This window comes from Branchiostoma lanceolatum, chromosome 9 (assembly GCF_035083965.1).
Source record: "Branchiostoma lanceolatum isolate klBraLanc5 chromosome 9, klBraLanc5.hap2, whole genome shotgun sequence".
Classification (NCBI taxonomy): domain Eukaryota; kingdom Metazoa; phylum Chordata; class Leptocardii; order Amphioxiformes; family Branchiostomatidae; genus Branchiostoma; species Branchiostoma lanceolatum.
The window spans coordinates 9,709,625-9,729,451 of NC_089730.1; the positions used below are offsets into that span (position 1 = coordinate 9,709,625).

General features: G+C 40.4%; 2 protein-coding genes across 5 annotated transcripts; both read right to left on the reverse strand.

Moving 5' to 3' along the window:
* Positions 1–200: 200 nt before the first annotated feature.
* Positions 201–8,855, reverse strand: LOC136441846 (uncharacterized). Its single transcript, XM_066438368.1, has 8 exons — positions 8,726–8,855; positions 6,787–7,355; positions 5,176–5,240; positions 3,026–3,169; positions 2,579–2,661; positions 2,105–2,234; positions 1,639–1,758; positions 201–1,098 (listed from the first exon to the last, which is right to left on the reverse strand). The coding sequence occupies exons 2-8, from the start codon at positions 7,353–7,355 to the stop codon at positions 971–973; spliced, it is 1,239 nt and encodes a 412-aa protein (XP_066294465.1). The 5' UTR covers positions 8,726–8,855; the 3' UTR covers positions 201–970.
* Positions 8,856–9,378: 523 nt separating this feature from the next.
* On the reverse strand, positions 9,379–17,035 carry LOC136442351 (L-gulono-1,4-lactone dehydrogenase-like). Of its 4 annotated transcripts, none has more exons than XM_066439156.1 (12): positions 16,905–17,035; positions 14,863–15,001; positions 14,322–14,489; positions 13,767–13,990; positions 13,091–13,270; positions 12,755–12,977; positions 12,526–12,540; positions 12,251–12,393; positions 11,755–11,909; positions 11,319–11,532; positions 10,776–10,957; positions 9,379–10,386 (listed from the first exon to the last, which is right to left on the reverse strand). In XM_066439156.1, the coding sequence occupies exons 2-12, from the start codon at positions 14,987–14,989 to the stop codon at positions 10,131–10,133; spliced, it is 1,887 nt and encodes a 628-aa protein (XP_066295253.1). In that variant the 5' UTR covers positions 14,990–15,001; positions 16,905–17,035; the 3' UTR covers positions 9,379–10,130. The 4 variants fall into 4 exon arrangements, with proteins under 4 accessions (XP_066295253.1, XP_066295255.1, XP_066295254.1 ...); XM_066439158.1 differs by having other exon boundaries at positions 14,863–14,997; positions 16,905–17,016; XM_066439157.1 differs by lacking the exon at positions 16,905–17,035 and adding an exon at positions 15,693–15,932.
* Positions 17,036–19,827: the final 2,792 nt, after the last annotated feature.

Genomic DNA, 19,827 nt, shown 5'->3' on the forward strand with positions numbered 1-19,827 from the left:
TATCCGGAACAATAACTTAAGAACCTCTGGACGGATTGCGATTATATTTCTTTATGTCGGTAGGTGTTGTTGACGCAAGGGTCAAGCCGGTCAATTTTAGATACATATTTAGATACATGATGTTTTTTTTTTTTACCACAGAATACCTCCTTGGTATTCTTAAACAGAGAAAGCAAAATTTGTCTCAGACCAGACATCAATTTTATCCTATCAAATCATCTTTATTTATCATTTGAAACTGACACTTGCGACAGAAGAATCTCATAAGGCAGGTTTTGCACCAAATAGTAAGTAAAAGTTGCAATATATACAAGCAAAAGAGCTTAGAAAAGTATTGTGACAATCAAGTTACCAACATTTCTAACGATTAAATATTTACATCATTTCTATAATGGCATAAAACATATAATCTATATTGTTATTACTTCTGTCATTTACACTTTATGTCACAATTAGGTTTACAATAATGCACTATTTCCATAGCGTTATATAGTTCACCATCAGAAAGAAAACAAAACTGAATGAAAACTGTTTACATGACACTAGCCCATGTTTGCTACAAATAAACAAAGTGTAAAGATACCCCATATAATGTATTATCAAAATGTGAGTTAACGTACAGAGAAGGATCCTGTATGTGTGTGAAAATACATTCACTTCAACACAAATAACTGAGATTTTTTCCCTCAAATCTGCCATTATTGAGCACATCTTATTTTTCATTGCAACATTTCCATCTCTTCAGGATCTCTCTGTGTTTGTGACTGTCCTTCTGGGTCTGTCTCTTTGGTGATCTGCAGTCCTGTTTATATATGAGAGTATTACAAAGTTGTATATGGTAACATAGTGCTACAGTCCTACAGGTCATGTTGTACATTAGACTGGTACAATGTTTTACACAGACAGAGAATAGTACATCCCACTGTTACAATGTAGTAAGTGGTCCTCCAGCCTATAGTACACCCCACAGTTACAATGTAGTATGCGGTCCCAGCTCATGTTTCTTGATGCCCCTGATGCCGATCATGGTAAAGGCAGGTTTGTGAGGTTTGGTCCAGCCAGTACTGGGGCTGTACGCACCCGGACCTGGGGTCTCAGCTGGGGGACAAAAAACAACTTTTAAAATCATTGCAATAGTTACATAAACACTGATAATGGGCCATGTTTTGTGACTAGCTGTAAGAGTTCCTTTGTATGATTTCACCCTATTGAACCCCTGACCAGTACAGACAAAGGAGATGGATTGACTGAGCTGAGCCTTTGCTATCCAAGTATGAATTATTGAATACCAATACAAAAAATTTTTAACTGCTATTGTTGATCAACTGTTAATTTACTATTTGTACCAATTCAATTGTGACCATTAGAAGTGGTTTGATTGCTCTAAGTACTGTAAATGCATTTCAGTTTGGGTGATTTTAATTTCGTGGTAGGGAGAAAATGGAATGTTCGCGGTGATTTTGAGTTCGCGTTTGAAACAATAGTAGCGTTAAGGAAACACCGGCGAAAAAATGCTCGCAGTGGCTTTAAGTTCGCGGCAAAGAGCTTACCGCAAAAACCGAGAACATAAAACCACCTTGAACATTTCTGCATTTACAGTTATATGTCCCTAGAGTTTGATGTTCAGTTCTGACTTACATTTCTTTTCCCACAGCGTTCCCCTGCGAGGTGTAGCTGAGAAGGCGGGTGCCTTGGGTAAAACGACAACCTTTGCTGAACTGATGTTGTATTCATTAGGTGAAGGCTCAAAGTTTGATCCTGTGGGAAAAACAAAACAGGCTTCAGCCACACTTATATTACATACTTGTCAATTTTTGATCTTCAATACATTGTGTATTCCACATTTATGGAATATTCTAAACAAATTCTCCAAAGTATTTCTCAAAACAGTTAACATAGAACAAGTTTGTACCTTTAAATAAATCATTAAGACTGAAATTTTAATGACAATATGATAAACTTGCGAAGAAACATCACATTCAAGGACACAGTTGCACACTTTCCTTTTTCACTCTACGCTTTTCATTTATTTTCATTTTTCGTCCGCATATTCAAAGATACACATACATTTATTTAATTCTGTATTCCCCACAGATGTCCTTACCTTGTTTATTCAGTACAAACTCCCTGCGGGCCCCTAGTGAGAACTGTGGGTACGTGGGCAGATGTACTTGTCTCTTTCCTACCAGTGTGAGCTTCTCATGTTTGTTCGGATAATGCACAGGAGTTGGCCACTGAAAAAAGATATAACCATTCATATAACAGTACAAGAGTAAGGTTGCTAAAATGCCTTGATTGTCGGCAAACATGCAATTTGGAATTTAAGTTAAGTTAGTGTTATGACTGACTTCAGTTGATCAATCTATGACCTGTGATGTTATCATGATAATGCAGAAAGAAACCTTCAACATACATTTTGTCAATACGCCATTTAGGTTCATACTGCTGAAGGCATAATTTTTATAATAGACTAGCATTATTGTATTGATTGCTATGTCATTGTTGCCATACATTGTGCCATGTGCAACTGTCAAGCAATAAAGTAAATTCAAAGTCAATTTTATTTCTTGTGTCTCACCGTCTTTTCAAAGTTGGTTTTCTTGGTGAATCCAGAATCTGACTGCATCCAGGGTGTGGCCCAGGCTGTTCTGCCACCTCCATCTACAGGTAGGGAGGAAGGAGAATCATTACTCCAACTAAAAAGTACAGGTGGAAGAAAGGCTGCTCGACAACATTTCCAATAAGATATTATCAGGATGTCTAACAAAACGGCCATGGCAGAAAGGATCTGTATTTTTCCACGCTATAACTTTCGAGGCAATTAGAAACCTGAGGTTTAAAAAATCAGTCTTAATTCAGATCTAATGTTGTGAGAGATGGGAAGTGTTGTTTTTTTAGAAATCTAAACATGTAAGTACAATTAAAATATGTGTCAACTACAGTCAAGCAGTATTGGTGCATTCCCTGTCCTTGGTGCTGAACTATGATGTAACAACAGATAAACATGCATGCGGAGTTCACTCACTTCTGGGTGGAGATTTTCTGCCAAAGGTGAAGCAAGGTGCGTTGGTCTCATACAGAGGTTTGTTCCTCGGCCTGTAGCTGGTGGGGCCGGGTTGATCCATGTCCACCTGGAGGGGGGGCCTGCTCTCCATTGCTTTGTCCCATGCTGGATGGTGGGAACAGAAAAAATAATCAACAACAGGAAAAATAAATAAACAGAGTTGATCTCTTTTTTCAACGCATAGATTCCAGCTAGAAATATACGTACAGATACCAAGGTTTGCGATTAAAAGCTATGTTAAGCAAAAGAAGAAACTTCACATGTATTGTTCCATGTATGAATCTATCTGGAATAAAAATGCTGTGCTTCAATCTATTAATTTGTTGTATGGTGATTCTTACTGCTGTTTGTTGCCATTACAAAGCCTGAGCTTATGTCCTAACATTCTAGTGGTCTCAGTGTAACATGAACACCACTTCATAAACAATAGGCCTTGGTGAAACAGCTACGATGGAATGTACCACTCTACAAAAGCGGGTAATTACAGCTTCTAAAGTTTCTTAAACCAAATAATCACAAGACTTCCAAGTGACCATGTGACGCCTAGTTCAACACCAACGTTCAATACTAATCAACACAAAGGAGAGCATCTTTCAGTACTTTTTCTTCTTCTGTCTAAGTACACATCCGTGATCGTTTGTGATAAAGGAGGGGTTGGTAACTTAAGTACTGTGTCACCCTCCTCGGTTCATGGACACTTAATGGGAAACCAGTACCAGATATGTCCGACTGGTGTTCTATTGTAGACTATTACATTTCCCCTTTGCTCTCTACCCCATGGCAACCTGTATGTCAGGGAGTGGGCTTAGGTATATGAATGGCCATATTGTCCAAAGTGTGCCAAAGTCAGCAACTCAAAGCTCCAGCATTACGACAGCTGCACACACAGATCAATGGCAAGAAACAACATCTAACCAAAGGGTTCCAGAAAAAGGCAAACATTTTGCATTCCTTTACAGCTTCCTACAAGAAAGTTGAAGAGAAGTCAGATAATGAATATTGCTATGTGCATTAATTTAACCTTCTCCGTCCGTAAATTTGGTAACAGCTGCGGAGGTTTGTTGGAAAGGGTGAAACTAAAAGCAACGCCACCTAAATCGCTTCTATGCAAAGACAACCCGCTTATCTGCAAAATTTCTTTTACGTAAGTCCTGTGTTGCGTTCATGCATTTAGAAACTTTTCAAAAAGACTTAAATCACTGGTCGTTTCAGACAGATTTGGTTATAATGATAACTTCTGGCAATTTTTCATTGTTTCAAACTATGTGTACCAAGATAGCAAACATACCAGTGGATGTAGCATGACAGGTTCTTGCAAAATCATCCTATAAAACCATGACGGGCATGAAAGCTAAATGCACTACTCACATGATAGACTGGTGATGGAGTCAGATCTAGACACTCTGCGATTATGGCACACTTTAAATCGAAAACCTGACATGGAGCATCGTTGTCCATGGACTGCGACACGGCGAGTGCGTTGCTAAGTTCGACCAATGCTGGAAGTACGTCCTTGACATGCATGTACGCTTCAGCGGAATTATGCTCAATACTAAAGAATGCTGGGTATGGATGTTGGTGACAGACTATACCAATACCGCACGAGGGGTGCTGTCCATATATCTTTGTCTTTTCAATTTCTTTTCAAACGATTGAAAAGCTTGGATATGTTAATGACGTCGACAAAAATCTTATTGTATATGATGATAAAAAGTCCACCATGTAAATCTACAGCACGACTGTACAAACTTTTCCTCTGGACAACAAAAAACAACTTTTGAGTTTGTTGAAATTGGCTACTTGACAACAGGTGCACCTGCTTGGTTGGTTCCAAAGAAAAGAAGCCCTTTTCATTGGGTAGCTGACAATGACATAGCAGGGGTCAGGTGGTATGAACCGTGGGACATTGTAAAGACTGGCTCCTATGAACGACCCAACAAAAGCCACCCTGTAACAATATCACCCTTTCACCTGTGTGTTTCTCCTTGTTTACTTTTGCTATGGCATTGCACATATCTTGGGTTCCTCTATGTGTGTGGCATATTAGATATGATATTCAAAACTGTTACATAATAATTTTGATATGATAAATGATACCAGGAGATACTTACACATAGTTTTATTGATGTTTTGTTCTTCAAAGTAGTTGTTTATTCCCATGCGAGTTGGCTGTGATCTGTAAAAGAAATCATTGCAGATTATCCTCAAAACATTCTTGAACAGAAGACTTGAAAGCATTACCCATAAATAGTCAACCATTTTATAAGCATCATAGAGATACTATTATCTATTCTATGACTATTTCACTTAACAGTCAGCTGACATCATTTATGAATGTTCAGTTCATCAAAGTTACACCAAATGATAATCAATGTGCTTAGTAATAAATGTTTGTATGATAAAAATTTCTTTGCAATTCAACTGTTTCGATGCCTAATATAATTGTGACTTGCTATACATATTGAAATACAATGGTCACAAAACTCTTTTTCCATTTAAAAACTTCACCATACAGCAAACTATGTTAAGTGTAATAAAGTCTATGTAAATTTCTACATTGAAGGATTATAGACAACATTTGCACATCTGATGACTTATAATTAATAATCAGTATAATAATGTCTCCTTTAAAAAAAGTTGAACAATTGAAGTTTCTTTAAGTAGCTACACATATTTGAACAAATATATTGTGGAAAGTTGTTTTCTTTAGAAAGCGATGAAATTTCACCCAACAGATCAAGTGACAATAGCTTGCAACATCAAAAGCTGTTTTCCTTTGGCAACTATAATGTACCATTGTTCATGGCTGTAAAACTTTTTACACACTAACACTGCTCTAAAGGAAACAGGGCTAAGACAAGTGAAACCAAATACACTTTTCATTGTCTTAAGTTGGTAACATAAAACAGGTTACTTACACTTGGATACCCAAGATGTCTACTGGGTACATGCATTTTGTAAACAAATTAGGCTAATAGTATGCACAACACATGCACACAACATTAGTTATGGTCATTGTCATTTCCACTGTCACTCCTCAAAATAAGGCCAATTTTGGACATTTTGGAGTCATAATTTTTAGAATAACAAAATTGTTTTACAGTTTATCATTTTGACAACTTTACAACTTTAAGTGCAATTCAACAGAGATAGTTCTACTTGAAGAAGAAATGAAAAATTTGTATTATTTTGCAGCAAAATGATTGATATGACCATGCCATTAAACGTTAAACCAACATTGTCTTCAACAACATTATTGGTCACCACCAGCCTGCAATAAATAAATTTGGCATGTAAAGATTAATAGCTCACACTGGCTTTGCCTAAGAAACCACATGTTTGCAATAGAATCAAAGCACTTGACAAAGTGCATTATTTGTCAGCTGGATTGCTTGACAACAAGAATAAATTGTGCTTGCTTGTTACATTAGTCAGAGCAATCAACTGATAACATTGACCAGTAACCAGTAATGACTGAATGAATGGTTGTACACTGTGTTTTGGTTATGCAAACTATTTCTCTTGACTTTGATATTTTTCATGCTCAGATTTTAATTTTGTTCAGCAATGATGCCAAAGTCAATGTCGGTTTTTATCAAGCAACAGTTACACTGCAAAGAATCAGGTGTAGCAGGCCAGAATATACCCACAGCAAATATGTACCCAGGTCTATTCTTGCCAGTGGTACATTTTGGCCTGTTACACTGGAAGGTGATATTTACCTTGCCCTGGAGAGTGATATTGTTGACATCCTCATGACTTGTGCAGGATAGCTTCTTGTAGAAAACCTGGTTCCACTCCTGGTTAGCAGTGCGTTCAGCGCCCTCAGGTCTGCACTGTTGGGTAAGTAGTCAATATGTGCCTTCGCTGGTGTTAGCGGATGTCCCGTCTGTGTCGCTGCTCTGCCGCGTGGTGTTCCCTCGTTGCTCCGCGTGACCCGGGGCAGCCTTACGGTAACGTTTGTGGCATTTGCTGTTCCGAGCGTCGCTCTGTCAGTGGCGTGGTCTGTGTCGGGCCGCCTCCTGCCTTCCCATTGGTCCTCCACCACTCGCAAGTCCTCCTCTTCCTCTATTCTGTCTTTAGCAGCAACATTTTGTTCGGTTAGGGCGGGAACATTGTCCGTGGTTTCCTCGCTCCTGTTACTAACAGAGCCTGAGCTGGAGAAGGCCTCAACTACAATATTGGACGGTTTGGAGGCTGGCTCCCCAGGGGCGGTGTCGTCAGTCCCACCACCTTCCCCAGGGGGCTGGGGAGGGGGCTGGTTGTCTTGAGCAGCAATAGCAGTAGACATCTGTCATAAAAACAAATACAAAATTATGTTGTCATCAACATTATGCAACATTAAGTGCTTTTCATGTACATAACTATTAGCTTTGAGTAATGATATTGCATTCGATTTAGCATTATTACTTTACGGTAATAGCTATGTACATTAAAAGCACTAAATAACTTTTGCCATAGAGTAATGATGTTGCATTAAATGCACAGAATAACAAAACTACAGTAATAAGCATGTTGTGGTTTAATAGGTAGTAATCCCACTTAAGAATAACAAGTAACTATCACCCTTCTTGAAAGGTATAATAATTAATGCATGAACAGTACCGTGTGCTCACTCATTCAAATTACTTCCTGCCACATGCAGATTACACGTACAAACTCCAAGTACAGAATTGGTTTGTTATGCTACCAATTATATGATTGAACTTACAGAGTGAAGTAAAAGAATAAGGTTTCAAAAGTTCACTGTGCCATTTTCTAATCATTTTCTTTAATAGGAGGATTACCATAGATTACAATAATTACATCTACCTTTTCATAGTTCATTCCCCAGTGGATTGAACAGATCAACACTCCCCCTCCCCCTAAGCAGTTAATATCTGAGATTTGTGTTTTTCATAACAGTGCAACACAGCTAAAAAGGAATCACAATACGAATGTATTGATTGGATCTAAGTAGTACCTCGAAATTGTGTTGTTTGAATAATCTTGGTAGTGGTAGTAATGAATGGATAAATAAGTAAACACTCAATCACAATAGCAAACACTCATTCACAATAATAAACAAATACACAGCCATACAAGTTCAGTACTATGAAAACAAAACCAATTTCTGAATTTTGTTCCGACAGTTTCTTTCTGGCCTAGACTTAAGTAAGACCAAGGAGGTTTTGTTGGTAAGACCAAGTACTTTAATCACCCAGTACATTGTCCACTCGAACTATTCCTGTATTTACACTAAGCTTTGTTCTTTTCAGTCGTTACGGCAAAGTTTACACTGCGTCTGAAGCAAGGCTTATAAACCGTACAAACTCTGCTATACTTGTTGTGTAAAATATTTCAGATGCCTGAATACCACACCAGACACATAGATGATTTCCCTAGGGCTAGGTTTCTACAAAAGGCTTGATAAGTCTTCAAACAAAAGACTTGACAACGTGTGAATGGCGGCTTACCGGGAGTACCTGTTATACGCAAACACACCTGTTGCACTACAACTGCCGATGAGAACACCTGTTCCATAGCACACCTGGGCACCTTACTTCCTTTTGTCGATAGATTCCAGGATCTAATGATAAACTTGAAAAAAAGGACTGCATGGTATGTCTTAAAATCTCCTTTTTGTTGAATTTGCCGCCAAAGAAAACATAGGAAACTTACCTGGACGGATTTGCAGTGATTCACGTTTCACGCCATCTTGTGTGTTGCCAGTGAAGCCAGGTAGTCAGGGGCGGGGCCTACTTGATTGATTGACAGGTTGTCAAACGAGGTCGTTGTTCCTGTCTAAAACAAAGGAGGTTATATTCAACCTCCTTGCCGCTAAGTGGCCCGGTGTTGGACAACTGGGGTACTTAATGGTAAGATCAGGATGAATATTGTAATAAAATCAACGTATTAAAAAGTTCTGTCGCTATGGAGCAAGAAGTTGGCCTTGTTTTAGTTACCCAGCATGCCACGCGATTAGGCGGGTCAGACTTTGAAAAGGCGCGATATTTGATCCCTGAAGCCACTAGAGGTGATGTTGAGCAATCGGCAAAAAAATTAACCGTCTTTCATCGACATGGATGCAAAAAAAGTAAGGACAAACCGTTCCTATCAAAGCATACTGAATTCGTGTGGAAAGATTGATATTTTTGGACGACGGAGTAAGAAATCAGCCTGCCATTATTGTTCAGAGAAGATTATTGCAGGTATGTTGTAATGAGTGTCGGTACGGGACGTTCAAATGTGTATGCATGGACTCAAGTTTCATTTATTTCTTCGTTCCTCTGTTTGATCATTTATTGAATAAAAAGTGCGTTTTATGACAAAGATTAAGGATAAAATCTGACAGATTTATTGATTTCAATCCATAAAAGCTGCTCTTAATCAAATCAGTGTAAAAAGAATTGAATTTCAAGATTTATCAGTGGTACAAATTAAAGAAAAACATAAAATGCACACCGTACGATATAGATTGATAATTAAGTTCTCTTCCAATTTGCATTGACTAATCATACATGACCTGAAAGCTCATATTGTTTTAGCTCTAACTCGCACGACATTGCACCTAAGTTGCCCAACTATATATGCACTAGGGTTTAATAATGTTGGAGCGTAATAAATCACAATATCTATCTATTTGCGTGTGAAGCGGTAAAACATCTCATGCCGCCCCAAAGCGCGTAAAACATTAAACGTACTCTTCTTCACTGCCATAAAAGGTTTTAACAACGTTATCACATAACGCACGGACAAACAAGTATCCACTAATACCGATAAAAATTTACTACTCTGTGATTATGCTACATCTGATGAGCTTAAGTTTGAACACAATAAAATTCTAAGATTTACACATGTCTCCTTTAACAGTATTCATGTTTGATCATTTTAGTACACATTTTATCAAAGAAAATTGATGCAACTTGTAGTATTTCTACCTGCATACCAACAGTTTTCATGCAAAAGATCAAACCCTAAATCATGTTTGTTTTCTAGATTATCAATTTGATACAGAATTGGTAAATTTGTGACGTGGTCGTCAAGTTTGCTGCCCGTCCTTGTCGTTAATGTGAAGCAGCGCCCCCTACTGGAACGTTTTCATATTGGGCCTGCCCTTCTGGCTGCCGTGTCGGCTGGAGCGGCTGGAGCGGCTGGACTGTCTGCTGATGCGGCTCGGCTGCCGGGTGATGGCCGGGCTCCCGTCCGTCTTGTAGATGACGTAACTTCCGACCTTCCTGCGCCACGTCATGTGGCCTGACCTCTCCGGTAAGTGCGCCATTTCCTCGTGACTGTCCTCGAACCCACACCTGGCAGTGAACTGGTTGTCAAACGTGTGGTCACTGAAACAAGAAAAAAAATCAAAATGTTTAAGTTTCCTGCTTTGGTTCAACAATGCTAGAACTAAACATAGGGTTTAAATTTCACATATCACACTGTCACAAAACTAGTTACGAATATATCTATTGCATCCTAAAAGTACCTTCATCATACACCAAAAGCAGTTTGGATTCCAAAATTAAATCATATTCAGTTGCTTGAGTAACTCCTTTTACGTGTCTTATTACCTGGATGTCTAACCTTCAACGACGTACCTTCATTAGATAAGAGGTAGATTTGTCACTCATCTCGACTCAGATTACTTCTCCACAGGAAGAATATAGAACATATAGTCAGCATGAAAAATAATTGAGCTAAGGGGATTAATATATAAAAAACACATGATGTGTACCTGTTGAAGACTGTGTAGACCTCTTTCCAGTGCTCCAGTCCCGGGTAGAGGTCGTGAACCCGCCGTGCGTCGAACCAGCGGTTCTTCGCCCAGTGCGCACGCGCCTGGTACCGCTCGTACAGTATGTCCTCCAGCGCACGGTGGAACTCCTCCACTCCGTACGAACCTGGGAAGTACGGCAGCTGGGGGAGGGAGACAACAGGTACGTGTGGATTTATGGAAAACGTGACTTTAATTTAATAAGTGACTTCAGCAGTGGGTCAAAGTTACATGGAAGCCTGTATCACCGGTACCCCCTCGTCCCCATTTGAGAACTTTGGAACGCCAAAGGATCGACAGAACTCAGCTTATGTTTCTTTCATGTATTGTATTTTTTTTCAACACAGATGTGTTTTCTTGTTAACGGTCCCAACTGCTTTAAGCAAACTAGTTCGGTTGCCTCCAAAACTCCGGTTCCTAAACTCATCTTACACGTTTACTATCTTCTCTGAGACAATAGTAAATATATTTTTTTCTTTTGCACTACAATGAACACTTTCTCACCTCTATATGTGCATACCGCTCACACTCGCTGCCGTCCGGCCTGTACTTGTTGGCCAGGCTGAGGTAGGCGTCGTCAGACTTGGTCAGACGGCAGGCCAGCGGCATCAGGTTGAAGTAGTCGTGCTTCCTCCCATACTCAACCGCCATGGCGATGATGTCACCAAGGGCGGCCTCCAGGTCCTCCAGAGCGACTGACCACTCAGAAGACGCCACGCTGCGATTGGTGGAATTCTTTTAACGGTTAAACATTAGAATCACCACACAAACAAACTGCAAACCATTTAGCTGGGAAAAGTGAAAAAAAGACAGCAATTGTCAATATACCCGCTGAAAATCAATCTTTAAGTCAAAGATACAAAATAAGATTTAGAATGCCTTGCACCCGAAAAATGCGTGCATCTACGTATACCATTAGTATACCGTATACCATACTTACTGAGCGGTCCCATTGTTGTACTGCAGCACCTTGTACCAGGTGTTAACGTAATGTCCCTTGTGAATGGACATCTTCATACAGTTGTCTATCCAGCCGGGGATGGAGCTGGGCTCGCGCATGACGTAACTTGAAAAACAGCTCGCACATAAGTCCGTCTAGAAGTACCCAAACCAAAAACATCTGTGTCACTGAATGCTACAGAACTTCATTCCTTTATCACATATATCCATCAATAAAGGCGCAATTCTAATTTCATGAAAGCAAACAAAAATCTCATCCTTATATTCATCACTATTGTTCTTTAAAGAAAAATATCCTTTCTTCTCTCTATCAAGAATTCTCGACGTTTGCACGCACGCAAAGGAACGCAACAGGTTACTCAACGGGTGGGAATTTCAGCACCAAGGACAGGTACATACCAGACGGCTGTTGTAGACCAATCAGCAGCAAGGATGGCGTTTAAAGCTTTGATTGGTCAAAAACAATGATGACGTACCTTACATCCCTCACAGGCAGTACAGCCCCTGCACCCCTCACAGCAGCAGCAGGCGCATGCCTCCCGACACGGGGGTCTGGCCAGGTAGTCGTTCTCTGTAGCCTTCCTCCCTCTGACGTACACAACTCGGACATGTTCCACTCCTGTGCGAATAAAACAGATTTATTTAGAGTTATACAATTGGTAAAACTTACATTCAAATCATCAAATTCAAAACAACACAAATAATTTTAAGCATCATAACGCAGTCTTTCATGGATCATTTGCCAACTTACCAGGCCCCAACCATCCTTTGTAAGCAGATTGAGAGATATAGAAAGAAAATGATGTAATCAAGAAACAATTAAACAAAAGATCACACTTTGACGAGTTATAGTCAAGGAAGATAGCTTGATGTCTTGGCTCAGAGTAGACTAGACTTTGTTTTTACAATTCAAAATCTTGTTAGGAAACTTAGGATGTACGTGTAGTAAGTATTGTGGGTAGGTTAGACCATATATGTACCTTCACGCGAGCAGCATTTCTTGGGAAACGGGTTCACAAAAAAGGAGAAGAATTCGTTGGACCCGATGTAGTTGCTGTCAAAGTTTCTGGGGATCCTGAAGTCTAGCGAGTCCCCAGAAGCAGGCCACGTGAAAGTCGTCAGGCGGCGCTCTTCCATGATCTCGAACAGGGGCACGCACTTGAATATTACGGAATAGATGATGCCCAAACAGCCTAGGCCGACCTGTGCAAACAAGTATGAACGTTGAGAACATTGATGTAGTTCTCGAGCAGATGAAGTCCCAGCAAACTAATTTCTATTTCAAACGACGACGCAGATCTTTAGACGATCCCTACCTGTGCAGCTCTGAAGGCTTGTTTGCTGATGATCTCCAGGGGACCGTCTCCAAACTGCGCCCTCGCGACTAGAGCACGGACGTGTTCCAGGGGCATGTCGGTCTCTGTGGCTGTGGGCTCCCGAACTGTCACCTGGATCCCGCCGGCGATGATCATGTGCAGACTTACAATGGAGTTGGACTGGAAAGGAACAGAGTGATTTTGTTGATTGCTGTTCACTGTATATATAAACTATGATCTTAGTGTACATGTCTTCTGTGTCCATAGATAGCAGGGAATAACAGTTTGATAATCTATCAAAATATTTAGTACATCTAGTCCAATTTTACCACTAGGCGTTCTTATATTTCGATTCAGATTGATATATGATTTGATGCTTAGCTCATCTTTTGTAATTCCCTATCATTTTCTGGGAATGGCCTTCGAAAATCTATCGGTAGAAATATGCACACCTTCCTCTCTTTGATTTCGTAACTTTTTAAAGAGGTACATGTATACCGTATATAAGAAGAGTTTAAAAATAAATTTTGACAACCATCCTATCAAATCCCACTCTTTTCTGCACAATCCAACTTCAAAGAGTGCACGTTTACTCTTCTTGACACTCAATTCAACTATTGCCGCTTTGCTTTAGTGCCATTAATTTGCATTCTGACATTTGGTCGTTGAGACTTACTATGCTCTGCAGGTTGAACCCTGACCCGTGTGATGACGTACACACGGCCCCGCCCACCGTCTGCCCCATGAAGTTGTCCATTCCAGGAAGAGCCAACTTGAACTTGATGTCGATTTCCCGGACAAACTCCCGGACAACCTTCCCAGCCTGCACCTCGACGAGGTGGTACTTTTCGAAATATTTTTGTGGCTTTTTGGTGATGACACGAGTTAGACCGGACATATCTGTGTGGATATACATATACATGTAGTACATTTTAGAAAAGTAAGACTAAATCACATTCAGGATCTTCGTCTAATGATTATAACAATCAAGCACAGTCAAGCCCAGAATTTGTAGACATCAATGATATTATATTACAGCTGGGTCTTTTTGTCACAAGTTTGCACAAGGTACGCGCCAACAGTCGCCCGATGTAACGTTAAGTTCTCATTGTCAACTGCTTCTGGCTTAGCTTAATTTTGACTTTTGTCTACATAGAATCATCTAGGCTTCATACTGAACATTGCATTGCCTGTAATGATTACATTGAAGCCCTATCTCGTTTTGTCTTACCTATCAATATGTCCCTGGTGCTTGTCATCTTGGACCAGGAGTACCCGACCCCCACCGCGCGGACCCGCAGGTTGTTGACGCTGGCGTGGTGCACTACCGCCGCGATCTGCCAGGTGGGGTCCAGACCGTCCTTTCCGCGGTTCTTGAACGACGTGTCCAACTTCATACCTGGAATTCAACATTTAAACAACGGTGAATTTTAATCAATCATTAGATAAGATAGTCGGAATGAAACAACATGCATACTACATCCTGTACATGTGTCTGTGATGTGACTGATTGCTAACCGACTTGAATGTATTGTCAAAGACATGCAATACAAATACAAAGATGTTAACTAAGTTACAAGCTGCTTCTTCTCTGCATCATATTCAGTCTTAACTTTTCTACATTCTTTCTCGAATCATATGTCTTCTATGTATCCATCCATCCATCCGTACACACACACACACACACACACACACACACACACAAACACACACACACACACACATACACACACGCATACACTCACTCACACTCACACACACACAAAGCCTACCTGGTAATGGGTCCTTCATCATTCTGCCCCTGACCGGAGTGAAGTACGCCACCAGAGGCTCCACCTCCTCCGACCCGTCATAGTTCCTGAACACCCGCCGGTAGGAAGACCCGCTGGCGTTCCCCATCCTCAAGCCTTGCTGAAATAGACAGCATGACATATATACATCTCATCCCATGCTACACACTCGTATTAGGTAGATTAGCCTTATGGAACTGTAGTTATACCAGTAGATGCAATACTTTGTACCTTTTACAATTGTTGTGCAACAAAGTTATCATTATCTTGCAACGCAATGATAGTGGTTGCGTATCTAAAACTAGGAGTTAGGAATTGAAAGATTGAATAAACAATGCAAGTCTTACTAATAAGGAAAATGTTGTCGCTTTTAATTACATTTTGAAGATAAAGTACTTACACATTGTAACATTTGCTTTGTGAACAACATAGCACAGATATAGGGTAGGCATTAGGTCCAGCATGAGCTGGTCTGGAAATCTTAAGTAGGAAGTAAAGCCATATAATGTGCACAAGTATCTTTGCATTTTCGAAAATTTCGAGGACTTTCAGCACAGCCCCCCCCCCCCCCATATCCAGATATCAAGACTTTTGTGTATTTGCCTCCATATATGCACCTGTAAATATCACACAATTACTCTCATCTGTTACACTCTATCGTCCATTCAAACACAATGTATTCGTGCATGTATTTCAAGAACAATGGCCACGTTCAAAGTGACACGTATATCATGCACATATTTACCGTATCGAATAACTATAAAGCTGTTGTACTGTATATTTTCGAAACATGCACAATATTGTATACGTACCTATGGCAGCTTTGCGTAGGCAAAGTTGATACAAGAAATGATATATTTCTGCTGATATTTGATTGACAAGAGAGCACTATATGCAGAGGGACAATGGCAAGTAAAAGTTAACGTTGTAATTGTTAGCGTCCCCCGTTGTTGATTTGCATAATACCTGCCCGAGGCTACACACCTTTTGTGGCCCGTGAAATGTAGGCCGTTACTAGTTCGCAATTTGTCTCATGATAAGGTGCGAGATAATCGTAACAAAAAAATATCGTTTGTCCTTGAGTCAAAACAATCAAGAAATTAAAACTTCAGGCTACAACTTAAAACATTGTTTCTCCATTACAAGTATATCTTTATATAAGACCAGAAACTATCACAAGAATACATGTTTGTTAGTTGTTACTGTACGTGAATAACAGAATGATTTGGCTTGGCCTAGGTAGACGCTGTCTGGGAGGTGCCTAGATACCCGTAGGATAAATATCTCAGGTCTTTGTTTGAGAAGAAAGCGTCCGGACATGTGGGACACAAGCGTCAGATACAGACACCGATCTACAAATGCCTATGTTTACGTACACAACGCTTTTATCATCAAAAAAACATTGAAGCATAGAATGATAGCGGCGTATTTTGTGTGTAGAGCGCTGGACTTTCCGTACAAGGTCATGGAGACTATTGTTGAAAAAGGCCTTTTATTCGAAACAAATTATGGACCATCCGTTCGTTGTTGTTGTTGGATTACAATGCGATGACTTCATTTTACCGATGTCAATGGGACTAAAATGTGTCGAATATTTCTATTAAGACCCTTCTACAATCAAAATAGAATATTATCCGATCTGCTATAATCTGGATAATCCAACAACCGACGAGAATTGACAACCGTTTTTTCAACAAATCAAGGTCACCAAAACAGCTGTCACAGAGGTGTATCTCTTTCGATATTTCCATGTTTTGCAGTTCGACTAGAGTGACAGAAAACGTGGCATTCTGTAAGTCCATTCATAGCCTACAGAAAGCAGCTATAGTTCCAATTCCTGAGAGCGACCAACAGATAGGCGGGGCCTGACAATGAACTGTACGTTTGGGACGCCATTGAACAAATGTACATAAAGCTGAATACTACATCTATCAATATGAGAGCGTCGCATTGACTCGAATCTTAAATACATGCACGAAAACAGTGAAGAGATGAAGTAAAATATAATCTTAGAATGTACGTACCTGTTAGGGCGTGTTTCACAGCTCACCTGGCTGACGTGGGGAGGTAAGAACTGGTCGGACAGGTGTTCAGCGGGATCACCTTTATACCTGCCTGTGTGTGTGCACGAGTTCACGTGGATTGATAATCACACTGTCACAGGTCACCCTTAACTCGTGACAACGTCGGCAAATACTGTCTTATAACCTTAATGTTTATGGGAATTATTGTGTGGTGGACGGTGCTATCTTGTGTCAATTGTGAAAAACTTGTACATGTACTTTGTATAGTGACTCGAAATGAGAACAACAGCTAAAGTGTATACGTATGTTATTGTGGCCCTTAGTAATAGTGGGAATTTGTAATCCAGACATATTGTCTATATATTCATCTTCTTTGTCGTCGAAAAAAGAGTTGCTTATGTACGGATTTATCAATATAAAGTAAATTTACCATAATCACAAGAAAGATTGGGAAAATCGCACGTATACCAGAATGTTCGTTATTACAAAAGCACAGACTTGGACGGTATATCTGAAATGATTAATAGCTGCAACTATAGACAGAGTAGCAACAGTGACACTGGAACCCCCGGTTGAGCCTCTGACCAGGATACTGAATAATACATGTCCGATGCGCTATTTTATGTGTCATCTTTCTCTGCGGTAAACAGTAGATCGCAGAGGGAGTGGCAAGGTCACAGGAACCCGTGAGAACGTACAGAAGGGTGTATCATTAGTCAGGCGGGACGCGTTCTTTTCTCCGTGATTCACCTCCAATTTGATGACGTCAAAGAGAGGCGCCGCAAGTCCTGCAGTTCCATCTATGAACAGAGGAGGGCGCAGCTGTAGGAGACGACCAAAGTGTTCCAATGCTTTCTATCCTCCGTAGTGACCGCTGGCTCAATGCTTTTCGCTTCGCTTGCTAACCGCAAATAATTGAGCCAGCGGTCACTACGGAGGATGGTACTCAGGCTAAAGCTTCCCGTGTTCCGGATAACATTTGCTATTTCCAAAACAGGAATCTCATATCAATCTTTATATCGACTTTTCTGTAATAACTTCGTGATATTTTCACGAAGTATCACCGTATTAGTCATACTATAAAGTATTACTATAGTATTCCATCAAAGGGACATTGCGATATCGATTCGATCTGTCCAAAAACAAACTATGCAGCTACCCGTTTTTATCGTTGAAGCCAGACAATCTAAGGCGCATCGGTCCGATTTACTTTTATCAGCTGATAACGAGACAGTTGAAGTACGCACAAGGCCGTACGTCTGACAGCCTTGATAGCCAAATTTGGTCAGGGAGGAAATTTATGAGTCTGGTTCGCTATGTTCAGCACAGCGACCCCCCCCCCCCCAGGGATGAAGTATCAATGTCCAAGCAGATGTTCGGTTTAGGCTTGTCGCAGTGTCTTTTCGCGTGTTGTACGTTGGTATGTGTTTTAGCGGTGGCTTCTCTCACTTGATATACAGTAGATGTAAGGCCCTGGCTTATTTTCAGTGTTTTACACCTGCTTTTGCAACATTGAGGCAAACCGGTACCGTTATGAATACAATACAATACTAGAAAGGCAACATTTGCGAGCAAATACAGCATGTTTAGTACGAATGTTACAAAAACAGATTGCCAATGTTTCAAAAACAAGCATGAAACACTGATGATGAATCGAATCTTTGCATCTGCTTGGCGATCATTTTAGCTGGACAATCCCACAAACATCTGCTTGGAGATTGAGTACATAGCAATAGGAAGATAACATTGTTAAGACTGTTAGCTCATTGCAATATCGGGTGACCTAAATAAAGCAGACGCATGGCCAGACCTAATATAGAATAATAGGATTACGGAAAGGATGTCTGAAGACGACACATACTCTGAGATATGAAATTGCGCGGTGTTACATTACGTCTCAGCCGCACAGCCATATATGGGCATTTCATACGGAGGTGGAGTCTATTTTCAAACCCCAGGCTGCTATAAACGTCATAGGAAAACACCGACGGGGAGCAAGAGAGAAAAGAATTCTGAGAAATGAAAAACTACCATTACTATACAAAATTCAAAACCATTCCCTGACAGAAGACACACAGGAAAATGGGGTTAAACTTCTTTATTTCTGTGCTTATCTGTGCGTATAAGTGAACGTTTCTGCATGATATAGCGACAAGGACAGTAGACTGATATAGACTCGACAGCCACTGAATAACGGGGTGTCTGGAGACATCAGACACGCAATTTCTACCGTAAATCACCAAATTGACTGCACCGGTGACAGCAGTGCACTCGTGACGCAGATAGGAAAATGTGTGGTTACTACTCTCCAAGCAGAGGTTGAATGGGCAGATCGTCATCGTTTTATCATATGCCGTCATTTTTTGTCGCTAGCCCATTCTAATTCTCGGGTTGTTTTCCTTCTAATGAATGGGCTAGCGACAAAAAATGACGGCATATGATAAAACGATGACGATCTGCCCATTCAACCTCTGCTTGGAGAGTAGTTACATCGAACTGGGGGGACGGAATTAAATGACGCAAAATCAATAGTAGAAGCACGATCGAATTGTTTCTCCTTCTAAAATAAGAGCGCACGAGTTTGACATTGGCATATGTCCTTGAATATCTCTTTGTTGTTTCACCACCATGTTGAAAACCTTACAATGGTTATCAGTTATGTAATTATAACAAGCGCCTAGGGGAAACGCCTGGCTTTTTCATACTAAGCGTCCTTAATAAATGTTGCATGTTGATATGACTAATAATGATACACCAGGAAGGATTTAGCTTGTTGTGTTTTGCCCGTCCTGTCATTGAATTTTACCCCAATTCGGCATTTTCTCCTCTACTCTCCTTCAGATTCGGAAAAGGAATATATTGACTTGCGCGCCGCCAAACACGGGCAAAGTTATCATGGACACGCAAAACATGCTCATACACA